Here is a 19,548-nt window from a genome sequence, read left to right as displayed (position 1 = left end):
TGGCCTGTAGACCTGCTGGAGTCCCAGGGCCTGGGGTTATGCAGAGTGAAGGACATGGAGGCATGTCCTGCTGTGTGTGGAACGTGGTAGTTGAATCTCAGGACCTCAATGAGGAATAGGTATGCATATCAATGTTGACATTTGTGCCAAATTCTCCTGGCAAGTTGGTAGGGCATGGTGCATTGCCCATATCACCTCCAGTCATTAACAGAGAGTCCCTTTGGGGACATACTTTCAGGGTTTAGGCAAGGATCAATCATGGCTCAGGCTCCCATGGAGACAGTAAAAAAAAAAATGAGCATCTGGATTTGTCAGGCTGATGCTTTCTTCACAGGGAGTCGCATGAACTTCGTTTCTTGGACAGAAAACAACTCTACAGTATAATTTGCTTCAAACTGGAGGCCCACAAACGCGCCAGAAAGCAACACCTGATCTACGTAGCAGAAGGTTTATCTATTACGTGATAGATAAGTTACTTATACACTTGCTAGTGCTTTGAAAAAATATTATTGTTGTTCTTATTATTTTAAATTTCTTACTGTGCGAAGGCCTTGCACATGCTACACAGGCATTCGGCTTTGGAGCTGCACCTGCCCTCTCATCAACCTCTTTCCTGGGATTTGAGTTGGAGAATCATCACACTTTCCTGAATCTATTTTGATAATTCTTATTGTCTGAGCTACTCATATTTAAATTTGTTGATGTAGAATTGTCCTTTTCAACTCTGATCCCTTTTCACTATGGTTCTATTCTCTTGTATTTCATTATTCTGACTTTTCTTTCTTTTATTAGAATAGAATATCTAAAGCATAAGTACTTAAGCAGGTTTTCAAAAACTACCTCTTTTCTTTCATTTTATTATATAGTAATTACTGCATATATACATATATAAATACAGTATATAAATATATACACATATATAAATACAGTATATATATATATATATGTATGTATGTATGTATATATACTCCCCCTTTCTATTTTCTCCTAAGAGCAGAGCAGCTAGAACCATTTCACTGTTTTCTTATTTAAATTTGTTGATGTAGAATTGTCCTTTTCAACTCTGATCCCTTTTCACTATGGTTCTATTCTCTTGTATTTCATTATTCTGACTTTTCTTTTCTTTCTTTTATTAGAATAGAATATCTAAAGCATAAGTACTTAAGCAGGTTTTCAAAAACTACCTCTTTTCTTTCATTTTATTATATAGTAATTACTGCATATATACATATATAAATACAGTATATAAATATATACACATATATAAATACAGTATATATATATACGTATGTATGTATGTATATATACTCCCCCTTTCTATTTTCTCCTAAGAGCAGAGCAGCTAGAACCATTTCACTGTTTTCTTGTTTGAGTCTGGAAGTGTTGAAGCCTGGAGTTTCCTAAGAATACAGCTGCACTCACTCATTCTCTCAGTAATGTCTCCTTCATGTGTCTTCTAGCTCCTGGATCCTCTTCTTCCCCATCACAAGGGTAAGGCTGCTACAGACATGTTTATTCAATGCAAACATCCAGCTGGTACCCTCAGAGTCCCTGTGCTAGGGCCTGAGATTGGCTCTCAAAGATAAGACAGAGGTTTTATTTTATGAATAACGATATCATAACCACAATATGTTCACCATGTGCTTGAAGATGTATGAAGCTGATCTGCAGTGTCATTTTAATTTGACCTCTCCTTGTAGCACAGAGGTTGGTGAAAATGGAAGGAAATCTTAAGATATGATGGTTCATTTAGCAAACTGCGCCATGTTAGAGGCTCAAGGAAAAGTTAAGTTTAAGCCCAAGCCTTACCATCGTGCTTACCCACAAGGTACTCCGGGGAGGGAAACAGACTGGTGAGTGAGGTGGCTGGCTGTAGGAAGGGCCTAAAATAAAGTGAAACACAGAGGACAGGCTGCCAATCCAGACATTTGGAGGAGTTATAGGCTATTCTGTGCCATGAATTTTGTATGTTGAAGCCCTAACCTTCCAGTTCCTCGGAATGTGACTGTATTTAGACACAGGGCTTTTAATGAGGGGATTAAGTTGAAAGGAGAATTAGGGTGAGCCTAAATCCAACTGGTGTCTATCAGGTGAGGAAATGTGCACACATGATGAAGACCCCAAGAATTCACAGAGGTGACCGGGCAATGACCATTTGTAAGCTACAAGGAGGCCTCACGAGAGACAAAACCTTTGTGGGCACCTTGATTTCACACTTAGGGCCTCCTGAACTTCAAGAAAATAATTTTTCTATTGTTTACATTGCCCTATCTGGTGTTCTGTTATGGCAGTCATAGCACACTGTACACCCAGAGAGGGAGGTGGCATGGAAAAGGGGTCAAAACAGGCTTTTATGGGAGGGTGTAGTACTGTCTCAAAGAACGAAAAGGAGGAAGACTGTTATTTTTCTCTCAGTTCTAAATTTTTGAGATTTTCCTTGGTGGGATTTTTGTTGTCTTTTAAAAAAGACGTCAGATAGCAAGGGAGAATGAAGAATGTGTGCGACCCCATAGGAGTTAGAATGCATCAACCCTGTGGGCCACATTTTACCTCAGTGCAGTAAACTTGATCATCTCAGGCAGACATGGCAGGTTTTTGAGGTGCCGACCTGGGTAACACACCCCAGTTTGAGAGTCAGCGGCCTAGGGAGGGCAATTCCAAGGTGAGTAGATGCCCTGATGAGGAGGAGGGCAAAGTGGCCAGCAGGGTTGCAGGGCAGGGATGTGTGGTCCGCCTGCTGAGCTAAGGTCCTGTTAGTGGCCATGGGCTTGCAGGACCTCAGAAGTCAGATCATGGGAAGGAGTCTGTAGTGCACGTGGGCGATGAGGGCCAAGGAGAGGGTCACACAGGGCGGAGACGTCTAGCGCGTACCCTTCTCCTTACCCCTCACCCGCCGGGTGAGACTGAGGCCGCCTGCCGCCCCCAGAACCAAGCAGCCGGGCTAACGGACGCCCGGGGCGGAGGCTGCGAGGCGCCCAGGGCGCTGGCAGCCGAGGACAGCGCAGGGCGGCGGCCGCGCGCCCGGGCCCGGGGCCGAGCGTTCCCTCCGCGCGCGCGGGCTGTTTACCGCGCAGATCTCGGCGAGAAGGAGAGGCGGGAGGGGCCGGGACCCGCGCCCCCGCCTTCGCCCCTGTCCCTGTCCCAGTCCCGGTCCCGGCCTGCCGCACCCTCGGTTTCGTTTCCTGGCGGTGCTTCCGTCCCGCCCAGCTCTCGGGTTGCGTTTTCCTGGCGCGGTGACGCCCATGGCCTTCGCCAGCCGCCCGCGCGCCCCACTGCTGCTCGGGCGACTCTTGGGGCCGGTGCGGGCGCGGCGCTGGGCCTGCGTTCCCGCGATGGACCCTCGGCTGCGCTTCGCCGTGGAGCTGCCCGACTGCACTTTGGCTCACTTCGCCCTGGGCTCGGACAGCGCCGGGGACGCGGACGCCAGCTTCGCGCACCCCAGCTTCGCGCACCCCGATCCCCGCCTGGCAGAGCTGCTGGGACCTCCCGGGCGCAGCTACTCACTGTGCGTGCCGGTGGCCGCGGGCTGGGACTGCGGGGCGCGGGTCCAGGCGGCTCGGCTGCACCAGCGCCTGCTGCACCAGCTGCGCCGCGGCGCCTTCCAGCGGTGCCAGCTGCTCAGGCTGCTCTGCTACTGCCCAGGTGACCAGATCGGTGGCGTGCAGCACGGCTTCCTGCTGCGCGACCCCTGTCACGGCCCTGACACCCGGCGCGCTCTGCTCCAGCTGCTGAGCACGTGCCAGGAGGCCGAGCGCCCGCACCTGGGCGAGTTCGAGGCCGACTCACAAGGCGCGCTGTGGCAGCGCCTCTGGGCGCTGCAGGAGGGGGCACAGCTGCAGGTGGGCTGTGTACGTGTTGTGCCCGCCCCGGAGCCTGTGCTACACCCGGTGGTGCCAGACCTGCCCAACTTCGTGGTCTTCCCGGACCGGGACGCAGGCCGGGCGGTGTTGGAGGAGGTAAGAGTTATTTACTTTTCCAGTGTTCTGGGTGACATCTGGATCCTCCTGACCACAGAACTGGACCAAGTCTTCTCTATAGGCTGACCCATAAAGATCTTCCTTGCTTCTGTGGTTGGTTTGTTACCATTCACAAATCAGTTAGTGAAGCCAAACTATGTGCCAGGCTCTGTATTAGACACTGTGGCACTTTCAAGGTTCTAAGGTGCGAAGAATTTCCAACCTTGGTGAGGTGCTTGCTGTAAACGCATACTGAAAGTAATACGGGGGAGTGGAGAGGCCCCTGAGAATGGTGGAAGGTAAGGCCATTTTGCTTGGCAATGCGCCACTCGGGAATCTTAGTGTGCAGAAGAAAGTACTTAAGTTTGGGGCGTAAGAAACTTAGGCTCTGCCTTTCTCCGTACTGGCTGTAGAAGTATGGAATCACTCAACTTACTCAGGTAAAACATTTCTCTTGATGTTGTTACAGTGATTAAAGGAAGCATCTGACACACAGCAGGTTCTCAAAGGATCATAAGGATTATTTCTGTCCACAGGTGGCTTCTGGGGCAGGCAAGGAGTTTCAATAAATTTTACAAGCTTATGGGATAGGGTTGCAGAGTGGTGAAAAGTGTAAAGTCAGCCAGGCACAGGTGGCTCAGCCTCTAATCCTAGCCACTTGGGAGGCTGAGATCTGGAAAATCATGGTTCCAGGCTTACCTGGGCAAAAAATGTCCAGGAGATTCCATCCTAATGGAAAAAAACAAAAAACAAGTGTGGTGGCTCATGCCTGTCATCCCAGCAATGGCAGGAAGCATAAGATAGGAGTGTCACCACCCAGGCCAGTCTGGGCAAAAAGCAAGACCCTGTCTCCAAAATAACCGATCAAAAAAGGGCTGGAAAGCATGGCTCAAACAGTAGAGCGCCTGCCTTGCAAGTGTGAAGTCCTGAGTTCCAACCTCAATGCGACCAAAAAGAAAGTGCAAGGCCAAGCCCTTGGAATTGGATCCAAAGTCTGGCATTTATCAATTGTGACACTTTCAGCAAGTTTCTGCAATGCTCTGTGCCTCACTTGCCTTAATTCATAAAGTGAGAATAATCATGGGAACCGCTCTCACAGAGTTATTATGGAGATTAGTTGACTGATTTTTTTTTTTTTTGATGGCATGGAGCTTTAACTCAGGGCTTTGCACGTTTGCTAGGCAGGTGCTCTACCACTTGAGCCAGCCTCCAGGCTCAGTTAGCCAGCTCAGTTCTTGTAAAGCCTGTCTTGCTCAGAGAAAGCACTAAGTAAACGGGAGTCTGGGCCTCAAATGGAAGTACGGGAGCACGGGAGGAGGCGATGCATAGCTGGGAATAAAGTCTCAAGGGATACTGCTCTGATAGCTCAGGCACTTTGTTCAACCTCCTGAGCAGTAGGAGAGGTCATGAGGCAGATGCAGACTGCTCTGGTTATAGCCCTCAGTGTAGTTTATTTCCTATACCTGTGACACCCTGTGCCAGACCTGTAGTTCCACTATGGCTGTGGTACACTTCCCTGCAGTGATTGGCCTTCCTTCTGTCAGGGATGCAGGCCAGGGAGGGATGCAGTTTGTGTGATCCAGACAGCTGCAGCCTTTTTGAGCCTCTCTATAAAACAAAGGGAGTCAGCCTGTCCCAGCTTTGGAATAGTAGAACACCTACAGTCCTGGCCTGGTGTTCAGTTTAATTTTGGCCTTTGTAGGATTTGGCAGTCTTATCTTTGGCAAGTTAGAGATGCTTTCTGCAAAAATTCCAGTGTTTCACTCCTGACAGGTGACATTGTTTTGCAGTGTACACCCTTTATTCCAGAAGCCCGGGCAGTGCTTGACCTGGTTGACCAGTGCCCGAAGCACATCCAGAAAGGAAAGTTTCCGGTCATTGCCATTGAAGGATTAGATGCCACTGGTAAGACAACATAACTTTGTGTTTAGAAGCAATGATGTCAACTGATCAATTGCTGAAATAGAAATAGTTCTTGTGACACAAAACTTTATACAGAGCCACACATGTACCTCTACTATGTGCAGGAGCTAGGCTAAGAGGCCCTGTGCTGCAGGGGTGAGTGGGGCTGTCAGTGTAGAGAGAGGTAAGACATGGGAGGGAGGACTGAGCCTTCCTACCCTGGAAGGACACAAGAAGGGCACTAAACCTGGCCTCCCAGGAGAGATGGGGCATAAAGTACATGAGCAGTGAATCCCAGGTTGGGTTCTAAGAACAGAGGAACAGCTTGGTTGAGGACTTCAGGGAAGAAGAAAGGATCTGAGCCAGGGTGTGGGGATTGAACCAAGATGTGTGTGTGGGAGCTGCACGTAGTTCAAAGGCCCCTCTTGGAGCTCAATGTGGGAGAACAAGTGAACTGAAGGAAGAAGCCTCCTGAGCTGGTCAGATGAGCGAATACAGGGATGAGCCCGTGCTGAGGACAGAATACACAGGGTAGGAGGACAGGGCCCGGGAGGAGCTGGCGTGGAGTACATCAGCACCCACAGGGCTCAGCATGCCAAGCTTCTCCACTTGAGGGGTACAGGCTGACTTTTAATTACACAAAAGAAATTTCCAGCTGTGGCCTTTTGTGTCACAACTAGGTGGACTGTGTTACAGGGGAGTGGCTGGAATTGACTGTCCTGGCTGTGATTGAGTGATCAGGGAGGGGAAAAAGTGTGCCTGGATGTCAGACAGCCAGCTGACATCACTTAATTCTACCAGCTATGCAGTGACCTAGTCATAGGGGATTCTCAGCCACAATGAGAATTTTAGCAGCATCAGTTCTTCAACCCTTGGGCTGTCTTTATCATTTAATTCATATCAAGAACTAATTCAGATTCTGTGGGATTATAAAATATACAAACATTTAATCTCAACACACATATGCACACATACAAATTTCGCAAGATTTCATGAAGTAAAGGAAAGAACAATTCCATTTCTCATGTTTGCATCCTTGGTCCAAACCCATCAGCAAAGGTGAATAGGGTAAATTTTTCACCTTCTCCAGAGCTCAGTTTCTTTCCCTGTCATATGATAAAATAAAAACCATTTTACACAGTCAGCTGGGCAGTTAGAAGCACGTTATGTGTTAAGTACGGCTCATCACAGACACTGTGAAATGGTCACCTCTGGTAGAATCCATCTTGTAACTCAAGGAAAGAAAAGTCAAATGAGAAGTTGGTAACAGTCTTGGTAACTTAAGTGTTTAGTGACAGAGGAAAAAAACTATGTGTGAACAGTAGGAGCTCAGAGAAGATGGGAAACAGCCTCTGGAGTAGATTACTTTTTGTTTTTTTAATCACCACCCAGGCAGCATCCAAGACCTTTGAGATGGGGCCAGTTTGTCTTTGAGTGTAAGTCCCAAGGCAGTGCGAAAAGGAATCAGAAAATGAGACAAGGTTGACTGTAGCTTTGAAGAGGAACCTGAAGTCTAAGGCCAGACACAGAAGCTCTGAAGACTGAGCCCAAGGGGCAGGAGCTGTGACAGGATCAGGGTTGGGAAATGGAAAGGGAAGGCAGGATGGCAGGAAGGGAGGTGGCGCGAGGAGAGGCACAGCACAGGTGTACCAGGGTTGTGTCTGTCCTCAAACACGGATCAGATTCAGGTGAAGTAAGAGGAGACTGTTTAAAGGGTGGGTGACATGGTGACAGTGAGCAAAAGTGTGACCAGGAATAAAAGAAGCAAATGACATGGCTCTGGCATCTAGAGACTTAAGAACAAAATATCATTAACTCATAGACAGGAGGACTATTTTCTTTTCCTTCTAAGTATTCTAAGAGCCAACAGAGGAATCCTAAGATCCTTTGGTTCTGCAGAATTTCATAAAGAATACTATAATTTAATTACCTCCTTTGAGTTACAGGTTGAGAGAACTTCCTTGCTCTTTCTTGAGAGTGCTGAGGTGATAGCTGAGAAGTGCTGTCTTTTGTGTGTGACCTGCAGGTAAAACCACAGTGACTCAATCTGTTTCGGAGTCCCTCAAGGCTGTCCTCTTACAGTCACCACCCTCTCACATCAGCCAGTGGAGGAAAATCTTTGATGATGAGCCAAGTATTATTAGAAGAGCATTTTACTCTTTGGGCAATTATCTTGTGGCTTCTGAAATAGCTAAAGAATCTGCCAGGTGTCCTGTGATTGTGGACAGGTAGGTGCAAAGATGCCTTGAACTAGGCATTTCTCCCTAACAAGAGTGTGTGTGTGTGTGTGTGTGTGTACCTATGTATGAAGACAGACAATTGCATTTATCAAGTGAAACTTGTCGTTATGATTATAATGCAAATGATGTCTGGTTAATTAATTACCTACATTGGTTCATGGCATTTTGTTCAGAACATTGCACATATTGTAATACTAATTAATACCCGGAACAATACTTGGGAGATGGATTTTAAATGTTATCCCCACCACACTGATAAGGTCTTGGAAAGGCTGAATAGCTTGTCAAAGTGACTGAGCTCACAACAGTATATTAGGGTTATTAACAAAGGTGTTGGCTTCATGAGCATGTACTTTCAGTGGTTCGTTTGTTCATTGACTTAATCAACAAACATTTATTAAGCACCTAATGTGTTTCGAAGACTGTGTTCAATTCAGAGGATTCTGTGATAAGTGGAATAGATAATGCTCTGCTTTCTTGGAGCAAACTAACCATTGCTGGAGAAGATAACAAGTGAATAAATCCGTAAGATAATATCGAGAATGAAAATATTGAGAAGAGGGTAAGTCAAGGAAACGCACTAAAAAATGGCTAACCCCCCAGCCAAAGGGCTTAGTGGGTCTGACTCAGAAGTCAACACTGACCTGAGCTCTGATCAAAACAGACAAGTGTGAGAATTCCTGGTATAAAAAACACTGGGGAGAGAGGGGTCATTGGCAAGAGCAATGCTAGATACAGAAAGAAGCTTCTAGAAGAAAGCCAGTGTGCTGGAAACCAAGAGGAGGAGGGGTACTTTCTGGATGAAGGGGAAGAGAGGCAGGGGCGGGTAGGCAGTATGGAAGATCTGATTTTATTTCAAGTGCAGTGGGGGAGCTATTGGAAGTTTTCAGATAAAGAAGTGATACAAAGTGATATTTTAAATATTCTGCACATAAGAAATAGTTTTATAATGCAACAAAATGGAAAAAGGGGATAGCACGTACATCATTCTTAGCTTAAAACCATCATGACTGAAGATAAGAACATGTCAACCGCAGTGAGAGTCCACGTTGCTCTGATCAGGCTGGTGTCAGCAATTAGAATGTCTAATCCCTGGATTTGGAACTGATGAGGGTGGACAGTGGCTCAGGCAGGGCTGGCTGCACACAGATGCCATACTGTCACTTGCAGGATAACCTGAGATGTAGCACAGAGAAGGTGGCTTCCACCCAGTGAAGAAGTGCTCACCCAAGTTTACCCCAGTATTGTTGAGAAGTTTGAGAAGCCAAATTTGACAGGAGAAAGGGTAAATACGGTAGACCCTTGGTGTCTGTTTCCAACAAGACTGCTGTTAAGATAAACATATACAGTGACATTTTTGTAAATGCCACAATGTACCCCCAGCACAACGATAAAAAATTAAAATTTAAAATAAAAAAAAAACAGTTCCATTGCAATTAAACCCCTTCAGTGTTCTATGAATACTCAGGATTCATAGTTCAGTGCTCTGCTGCAGATTCTTGATTCATTTTTCTTAGAGTGCCATCCAACTTCTACTATTGACAAGCCACCTCTCAAAAATCTAAAATGCTCACTTACATTAAACACATTGACTTTCACCTTGCTTTTAGGGCTCCATTTGCTTTTAGGGAGGCGTATTTTCATAAAATTAAGGGTGGGAAACCTGGCGCTGGTGGCTCACACCTGTAATCCTAGCTACTCAGGAGGCAGAGATCAAGAAGATTGAGGTTTCAAAGCCAACTCCGGCAAATAGTTATGTGAGACCAAATCTTGAAAACCGGGCTGGTGGAGTGGCTCAAGGTGTAGGCCCTGAGTTCAAGCCCGAGTACCACCACAAAAAAAAAATAAAAAAACAAAGGGCAGGGAAACATGCAGCAGATCACATAATGATTTAAGCACAACTGACAATAAATAATACAGGACTGACAGAGCTTCTTCATACCAACTGAGCTGTGTAATGCATGCATGCATGGGAATTTAAAATCTGGTTTCTGAAATTGGTTTTGATTGATTTATTATTTATTTTTTGACCTTACTTGGTGAAAAACAACATGTAATAAATCTGTGAATAAGGCAGGCTTACTGTACTGGCATAATTATAAACTAGTGTACCATTCAGCAGTATAGATAATCAAGCCCACTGCATCAGTGTGCATAAATTATAAAATCAAAAAGTTGAATAAAAAAAGGCAAGTTGCAGAAAGATGTTCAGTAGAATACATGCAAAACCATGCCAGCATATGGAGTGCAAACAATGGAGCGATGAAGGGATGTTGAACACCATATTTAAGAGAGCTGATCTCTGCTGGAAAGGGACAAATGGGATGACGAGGAGTACAGAGGAGTCTAGTTGTGATGTCATTGTTTCTTAATTTTTAATTTATTTTTATTTTTTATTATTGTCCTGGGGGTACATTGTGGCATCTACAGAAGTTCTTATAGTATATCAAATATATCCTAGTTGAATTCACCCTTTCCATTATTTTCCTTTATCCCCACCCCAATCTGGGAATTGCTTCTTCTTTTTTTTTTTTATCTTTTCATTTATTTTTTATTTTTACATCTTTTTTTTCATTTTTCTTTTATTATTCATATGTGCATACAAGGCTTGGTTCATTTCTCCCCCCTGCCCCCACCCCCTCCCTTACCACCCACTCTGCCCCCTCCCGTTCCCCCCTCCAATACCCAGCAGAAACTATTTTGCCCTTATTTCTAATTTTGTTGAAGAGAGAGTATAAGCAATAATAGGAAGGAACAAGGGTTTTTGCTGGTTGAGATAAGGATAGCTATACAGGGCATTGACTCACATTGATTTCCTGTGCGTGGGTGTTACCTTCTAGGTTAATTATTTTTGATATAACCTTTTCTCTAGTACCTGTTCCCCTTTTCCTATTGGCCTCAGTTGCTTTAAGGTATCTGCTTTAGTTTCTCTGCGTTAAGGGCAACAAATGCTAGCTAGTTTTTTCGGTGTCTTACCTATCCTCACCCCTTATAGTATATCAAATATATCCTAGTTGAATTCACCCTTTCCATTATTTTCCTTTATCCCCACCCCAATCTGGGAATTGCTTCTTAACAGTACTCAAGTGTTCTTTTAATTGTTCTCTGCAGTTTTGTTTATATTTGGAAAGGTAAGCAATTGACTTGAAGTATATCATACTTAGAAGAGCATTCGTCACAACTAAAATCTCAAGGGCTTTCAGGAAGTGAACACCTCCAAGTCATCTGTACCCTGATCAAGAATGGGAGCATTGCTGCACCCCATACATCAGCTCTTTCTCTGTCTGGTTGCTACCTGTTCTGTTCCCCAGTGGTAGTCCCCCTTCTGACTGCCGTCACCATGTTAGTTTTGCCTGTTTGTGAACTTGTAGTAAAGTGACATTTAGTGCCATTTGCACCTGACTTCTTTCGTGGCACCTTGCCTTTCCAAGATCTATGACATTAACCACATAGCCTCATCTGAGTTGCTGTGAACTTTCCTTCACACTCCTCGGTGAACATTCCGTTGCATAGGTTCCCAGGAGTGCAGCTGCCGGGGACGTGGGGTTCAAGTAGATTCACCTTCTGGAGGTTTTGAAAAGGTTTCTAAAGGGGTGGAAACAATTTACCTCCTCCTCCCCTCCCCCCAGGAGGACTCCAGGATTCCTGTGACACCCAGCCTTGTAGACATCAGGTACTTCCAGTCTTTAACCGTTGTAGCCTTTTTGCTGGTTCTGTTACTGGATGGAGTGTCCCCTGGTTATTTGGGTATAATGTTCTTAAGATTAAGAGACTGACAGGACTCCTGTGACCCAGGCCTGTAATCCTAGCTCCTTGGAAAGCTGTGAGCAGAAAGATCGTGGCTCAAGGCCAGCCAGGGCAAATAGTTTTTGAGACCCCCCATCTCCAAAATAACTAGATCAAAAATGGATTAGAGGTGTGACTCAAGCAGTAGGGTGTGAAACCCTGAGTTTAAACCCTAATCCCACTAAAACAAACAAACAAACAAACAAATATAGCCACTGCCTCAGGCATAGCAAAAGAACCACAAAGAGGAGAAAGACAGGAAGAAGTGATTTGCTAGTAAGGTGAAAGTACACCTCCAGATGTGAGGTGAGCATTCCTACAAGGGATGAGGTGCTGAGGGCCTGAGGTTTTTATTATCCAATATGGTGGAGTTCCTAGGTGGTGCTAAATTAGAATCCTCCCTTTGTGGCCTTTCACAAATCGTTCGGTGACTGTGCTGTGGCTGACCAGGTGTGGAGAGCCAGAGCCTGCATTTTGAGAAGGTGAGATCAAGTGTCCACACATTTGCTCCTGTTTCCCAGTCCAGTATGGCCAGTGGAAGGTCAGAATGCAGTCGTCGTGCCCTCAAAGCCCGGGGGGAGGCCTTGGTTAAGGAGGATATATGCTGTTATCGTTATATCTTCTTCTTAGGGCCAGGTGTGGGGCCCTCTGAGGTTTTAGGATTCTGTCTCCCCAAAAGGGGATGGAACGTTGTAGCCAGCAGCATTTCCTCATTCCTGCTCATGGCTACCTAGCTGCCCATGCTAACAGTTCCTATTAGGAAACTGGCCAGTGAGAGGGTACTTTGCCACATCTGGAAACAATTTCTACTCCTTTCTTGAAATATCTTTGTCCGTTTACTTTTCTTTGTACCTGAACTATTTCACAGAGAGATCACACTGCTGGGTTCTGGAGAAAAAGGTGTATTGGGGCTCCTGGGGGCAAGAAGGAAACAGTAAAAACTAACCCCATGGCTGTTGCTGGGACCTAAGATACAGTGGCCAGCTTGGGGGATGGCAAGTTGATTCTTCAAAGTTGGCAAGCCATAGGCATCCTAGAATGAGCTGAGAAGGATAAAAAAGCTTGCTCGCTTGAGACACTTGTGCCGGGTAATGTTTTTACCCTATGGTTAAAGCGCCCTGTGCTACCACATTTGACAAAGTTTTTGATACGGTGACCTGTGTTTCAAGGGGAATGTTCCTAGCAGGCTGTGACCTCATGAGGCCTTTTTGTTTCCAGAAGCAGCACTGTGCTCTGCCTGGAGACAGGTATTAATGCTGTCTTTCCACTGCTTTCCTGGTCCCTGAAATCATGATCCCTTTCCAGTCTGCTACCCAGAAATGTGATGTAAACCCACTGAGTCAATGCAGGTAGAAGTGCCCTGAAAGTAGCACTGAAGAACACAAAGCATTGTTATAAGAAATATGTGTACTGTGTCATCAAATTGCACTGGATTTGAAGACTGCAGTTTCTGTGATAGCTAGGATTGAAAACATCTGCAGTGGATGGCTGAAGGGTATGATTTTTTAAAAAGAGCTGGAGGGCTTTAATGCTGAGAACTCCATAGAACACAGGCTCTTAATTCTTCCCTTGAGTTTTTTTCTTTGTGCCTGTGAATTGTCTGCAATTTTGTTCTTTAAAGGGACTGCAACACCTCTGTGGGGTAAAAAGAAAAGAGCCCTTGTGGGTTTTCTGGGCAGTTTGTTCATGTTTAAAGATTTTAATAAAGTCCATTTCAGATAGTACTTTCATCTGACTAAAAGATGTAGGAGACAGAGACCTTTGTGAGGTGACTCTGGTTGAGCTGGTGGTTTGCTTCTATGACTTCTTTTTGTTGTTTGAGACTATGTCTCCCTGTGTAGCCCAGACTGTCATTGAATTTGAGATCCTGCTGCCTCAGCCTCCCAAGTGCTGGAAATACTAGCATGTACTACCATGCTCAGATCCTAAATTACTACTTTTAGATGTTTATTCTTATAGATGGCTTTTCTGTAGTAAAGAAAACTTTATAAATTAAGACACCAGCCTCTGAGTTTATATTGAATTTTTAAGTCAATGAATATGACATAGATGCTGTATGTAGCTTGGGGGCCAAGGCAAGCAGAACCTTGTCCTTGGCAGACTTGTTGGAGTTGGAGGACACAATGCATCTGATAGAGAGGTGAAAGGACAGGTTTGTGAGTCACTGGCCATGGAAGTGGTACGTAGGAAGGTGTCCAGGCGGAATCCAAGGGAGCAACAGGCACAGTGGCCTGAAGTTCTCAGAGCACACTCTTAAAGGTACACAAGGGCCATGAAGGATGGATGGTCTGAGCGTAGATCAACACCCAAGTGAAATTTACAAGTGTTGTCCTTTTCAGCACCATCTGCATTGTGTCCCTGTGATTTGAAAGATCCCAGTTTTACTTATGCCAGTGTCTCGTAAGCATTACAGCCTTGTAATGACTGTGGGATACAGGTTTTTTTAAAAGCTCTTGTCTGTTTTCACAACAGCTATGGAAGGAAGGAAAGCAAAGTTTCATGATTTCCACTTTCCAGATTATGAAATCGGGACCCTATTGGCATAAGTGACTTTCACTGCCTCTGTAAAGCAACGGGTGGCATAGGTACAGTAATCTGCAGAAGATAACACAGCGAACTTACTGCATCGATACCATGGTGCCCTTGCACTGCAAAAAGTAGTTAAAGCCTAAAACTACTATGAATTTAGGATTGAAAAAATTTAAAGCAATGACTTGAAAGTGTAGAAAAGTTGGGGGGACCTTGGGTACCTCTGTACACAGAGACCTTCACATCAGAAGTATTTGTTGTAGCTGAGAGCTCTTTGATGTTGGATCTGAAGTTTTCATTTAGTCACTTAAAATTAGGGTATGACATGAACAGGGCAAGAGCATAATTGCAGAAAGGACTTAGAGGCCATTTTTTGCTAAAACTAGTGACTTTCCACGTGGACCTGCAGTGCCCGATAGGTAACCAAAAGCAGGATAAAAGCTTGATGTTTCTGCCTCCATTTGTATCTGTCCCCTTTGCTCTGAGTCATTCTCTCTGATTGTGAATAAACATTTTGTGACAAGAGTTGAATCTACCCAATGAGCAAAAGCAACTTTCTTATGTGGAACAAGGGCTCTCTGACCAGTCCTGAGATAAAGCTCAACCAGACCACACTTAGGCCAGGACTGATTAACTATACATGCTTTCCCCCCCACTTCTGTACCTTTCCTATGTAATCTGGGAGTCATGTCAGTACCCTCAAAGGATGTCGGTCCCCTTTGTCTTCCCACTGTAGCTGTACTGATTAAAGTTCCTTTCCTGCTTTTCACTATTATCTTTTCTTTTTGGTTTTAGTACTACTGGACAAACCTGATTTGTTGGGGCCCCAGAGTTCAGTTTCTGTTCTAGGAATTCAGTGACATGATACACTATGGTAATAAATGATCTAGTTCTCATTCATTCATTCATTCATTCATATATTCATTTAAGGAACATAACGTACCTATTATGTTCCAGACATGATTTTCAGGTTTGGAAATACAGAGTTCACTAGAAAATATTTCTCACTCAAGGAGTTAATTGTATAGTGGAGGAGACAGAAGATATCATACCTATAAACAAGGAGCTCACTTCAGTGAATTCACATGCCAGAGCGTAGAGAGCCAGACAGAAACCCTGAATTCTGCATGAGTGCTTCATGAGACTTGGACAGCTAAGGAAGAGGAGGGATTTTGGAGTTTGAGAACAACACTCTTGCTAGAGAAGAAGATGTGGAGACAGAGCCAGGTCCAGGTTGGAGGATGTCCCATATTTTATAAGAAGGATGCACTTTTTCCTGCTTGCAGTGCAAAGCCACTGGGCCTGAAGAAGTAGTGGGCTGATTGGATTTTTGTTCGTAGTTATGATTTTCTTTTTCCAGAGACGCATAGGTTTATCTTGCTGCCTGATACCAAATGCACAATAAGGTGACTAGGGATTCAGGAAAGGACAAGGGATCTTCTAGTCCAGGCTTCCTGCATATGGATTTCATGGGCAAGTTCAATTTTGCAACAACCTAGTAACTGACATGGGCTTGCCAGATTTTATTTGGCCAAGACACAGCATCAGATACAGATGAACTGCCAAACAGATCTGTCATCCCCCACAATTATCCCTGCATAGATGAAAGCACATCAAGTAGATGGCAGTTCTGAGTAAAAGCAGCCTTGTGGAGGGCCCATTCCTTATTACTGTTGTTGATGCTGATTTTTAAAATGTTTGATAATTTAAAAAATTTCAAATGTATTTATTTGTGTCATGCTGGGAAACTTCCTACAGAGCCAGCCCACCTTCAGGTGCCACCTTGACTTCTCCCAGAGACAAGCACTCACTGCTGCTTTGGTTCTCAGGTACTGGCACAGCACAGCCTCCTATGCCATTGCCACAGAGGTGAGTGGGGGCCTGCAGCACCTGCCTCCAGTCCACCACCCTGTGTACCAGTGGCCAGGGGACCTCCTCAAGCCCGACCTGGTCCTGCTGCTCACTGTGAATCCTGAGGAAAGAGCTCAGAGGCTGCAGGGCCGGGGCCTGGAGAAGACCAGAGAAGAGGCTGAACTTGAGGCCAACAACGTGTTTCGTCAGAAGTAGGTGTCCCAGGGTGCTGTGAGGGTTGGATGTCCTGCAGGTAGCTGAGCCAAGGTGGCTTTAGGAATGTCTGTTCCAGTCTTTCAAATGCCAGTGGCAACTCCCTGCAGGTGTTTCTGCCCCAGCCAGTCACTTGTTACCATTTTAAAGCAATAGGATTTCTAGTCCTGGCAGTGCCAGAAACAGTGGGAATCTGAATCAGACAGAAAGTGTCTCCATGCCTCAGTTTCCCCAATCATGATATAATGGGCACAGAGCACCAGATAATGAAATCAGAGTAACCTTACTATCAGGAGTTAATCATGTACCAGGCATTTTACTTATGATATGGTGTAGACCTAAAACTTCCTTACAAGGAAAACATTAGTCATATTTGAAGTTTACAAAACTAAGGCTCAAAGGATTCTGTGATATGTATAAATTTTTATAGTTATTAAGTAGTAAAATTGGGATTAGAGCCAAGATTTTCCTAACTTTGAAGACAGTGTGTTTTAGTTAGAAAGTTAAGAGCACTGTGGTAGATGAGTCTGGACAGCCTCATTGCTTTGTCTGTCTGACTCATTTGAGGCTCTGGCTCAGATGCTAAGCCACAATTGACATATAAATAAACAATGACCACATTATCAAAACACAGGCATGTCATAATATAAAGAATAAAAATAATAACTGAGCTGTGTGTAAAGATGCCATGCTAAGCAAGTTACTTGTATTACTTCAATTAAGCCTTATTGCAGAGTCCTAAGAAAGGCGTTATTTCAGCCCCCATTGTATGTATGACAAAACTAAGGCAGAGAGGGGATGGGAGGTGTGACACACTCCTGTGGCCAGTAGCTGGTAAAGCAGATGGTCCAGCTCCTGGCCCGTATTCTAACCACCGTGCCATACTGCTTCTGTATGAGTGGCTACTGGCCATGCCTGTGGGCATCAAGACCACCTGGCAGGAGCAGCAGGTAGAAGCTAGCTAACACTGAGAGGAGTGCAGATTGCCACGAAGTGCTGAGAGTTTTCAGTTGAAACAGTGTCTGTGCAGAGGACTCTGGCTTCTGTCAGCATCATTCAGGGTGCAGACCGGGGAGAAATTTGCCTTTGGGCTCTTTGCCTCTTTGAGTCTCAGCTGCCATTTTGCAAAATGAGGATGAGGTGGTTCCCCTCCTAGGACACCATAAGTAAAAAATGAGAGCTAGGCAGAAGGTTAATGCTAGGCAGAGAATAGGTATTCAATAAATGCTACCAATTAAACAGTTCTATCATTTATTAAGCAACGTGCCTAAAGTTCTTCTGTGGGCGGTGCTAGTTGCTGAGGGGAGCAGTGAGATGACAAAGATGGGGACCAAATCTCCTTTGCAGCTGTGTCCTGGAGAAGTAGGCCAACTTTCTCTTCTCTCTGTCCCCAGGGTGAACATGTCGTACCTTCGGATGGAGAATCCTAGCTGCCATGTGATCGATGCCAGTCCCCCCAGAGAAAAGGTCCTGGAGACGGTTTTACACCTGATCCAGAGCACTGGCAATTAATTGGTGTTTCTCTGGCCAGCTGGCGCATCTCACCAGGATGGGCGTTTGATACATCTAGCCAACTGTTCACGATGCAGCTTCCCCAGATTTCTGCTGCACAAGCACACTGTGGGAGAAAACTGGGCACCAGGCATTTTTGTTGAACTTCAGCCTTTGTACATTCTTCTTACTGATGGACAACCCAGCTTGAGACTGGTCATGTGACCAGCCACAGTGATTGCTTTCTGCCTGGTAAATGAGACATCTTCTTGGAACACATTTTTAACTTCATAATCATTAAGCCTCTCGAAGACTTGTCTTAGCTGGAAAGCACCAGATATGTAGAAGCAACCAGGAAGGTTTTCCAAACCAGCAGTGACCCCTGCAGCCGCTGCCTTGCCTGCACCTGGCATGCTTAGGGTATCAGGTGTGGTTAGCATTGACTTCCTCCAGATCTTGTTGTACATCTCCATGGATGGCTTCCTGCATCTCTCTCAGCCCCCAATCCTACAGCCAAGTATTTTCACCAAACATGGTTGTCCAAGGCTATTCTTACAGAAACATGGGTGGGTAGGGGACACAAAAAAGTCATAGATCACATATCCGAGGCTCAGATCCTCTTGGATAGACCTCTGGGTGAGTACTTCAGAGTCAAATAATGGCATTCAAGCCAAGCTCTGCTCACTGCAAACACATCAGCCTTCTCTTGTTATATTTCGCTCATTATCTTCCATTCCCTTCAAATACAGCTCTGAATGTAATGAGCAGTTTGCACTGAACTGGATGTGTTTCATGCAGCCGATCCAGAAATTTATTTATATCGATGTTTACATCATCTGTTTCCTCAGTGTAGGAGCTATGAGTCACTAATTAAAATTGAAGCCAAGACGCTAAATGCAATGTTTGTTGTGTATTTTCATTATACAAATTTAATTTATCTTAATAAGCACTGTGGATTCCGGAATGGGGTTTCTTGGTAAAGTATCTCACACTTGAATGTCTTATGATTGCATATGAAGTCAGCTCTGAGATATGTTTGGTTAGAAAAAAGTAGCTGAGGAAAGGGGAAACTTAACAGTTCTGTGACCTTGGCTGAGTCATTTAACAGTGATAGTCCATGTTACTTAATCCAAATAAGGGGGTAATTATTCTTTGTCTTAGGGACGATGGCTGGTCAGATGACTACCTAAATTTCCTCTCTGTTCGAATGTGCATGATCTTGCCTATTATCTCTTAAGATTTTACCCCAAAATAATTAAGTGTAAGGCCTTACCAGGTTTACCAAATGGAGTCTTAAAGTACAATAAATCTTAGTATTGATAGCATACTATTTTCAAAGGAAATGTAGATAAGTTTTGTATAATATTTCTATGTACATAAATAGGTCATTGGTTGCAGTTGAAAGATTTTTAAAATCCGATAAATAGTGTTGGGGTTCTTTGCTATGTGACATCTAATTATATTATTGGTTTTATTTACTTTAAATGTTTTGAAAAACTTATGGCAGTGGCCTAGGAAAAATTCAGTGCTTTCTTTCTATCCCTTGCAAATGAATAAACTTGCTGTGGCTTTCCAATCTA

General features: G+C 44.7%; 2 protein-coding genes across 3 annotated transcripts in view; one reads left to right on the top strand and one right to left on the bottom strand.

Annotated features, from left to right (window-relative positions):
• Rsad2 (radical S-adenosyl methionine domain containing 2) overlaps nt 1–2,951 on the bottom strand; it is a 21,271-nt gene extending 18,320 nt beyond the window's left edge. The window contains exons 1-2 of one of the 2 annotated variants that reach the window (XM_074049097.1): nt 2,551–2,951; nt 1,810–1,883 (exon numbers count right to left, since the gene is read on the bottom strand). In XM_074049097.1, coding sequence (XP_073905198.1) covers nt 1,810–1,883; nt 2,551–2,573 — 97 coding nt within the window. In that variant the 5' untranslated portion in view covers nt 2,574–2,951. The remainder of the gene's footprint in view (nt 1–1,809; nt 1,884–2,550) is intronic. The other variant, XM_074049098.1, reaches the window with a different exon arrangement.
• Cmpk2 (cytidine/uridine monophosphate kinase 2) lies at nt 2,951–19,548 on the top strand. The gene is made up of 5 exons (XM_074049096.1): nt 2,951–3,956; nt 5,747–5,861; nt 7,885–8,086; nt 16,243–16,476; nt 17,872–19,548. Exons 1-5 carry the CDS (start codon nt 3,243–3,245, stop codon nt 17,987–17,989), a joined length of 1,383 nt encoding a protein of 460 aa, XP_073905197.1. The 5' UTR covers nt 2,951–3,242; the 3' UTR covers nt 17,990–19,548.

The sequence above is a fragment of the Castor canadensis genome, chromosome 12 (assembly GCF_047511655.1).
Source record: "Castor canadensis chromosome 12, mCasCan1.hap1v2, whole genome shotgun sequence".
Taxonomy (NCBI): domain Eukaryota; kingdom Metazoa; phylum Chordata; class Mammalia; order Rodentia; family Castoridae; genus Castor; species Castor canadensis.
Note: the sequence above shows the minus strand (reverse complement) of the source record. Positions and strands in the feature narration are given on the sequence as shown.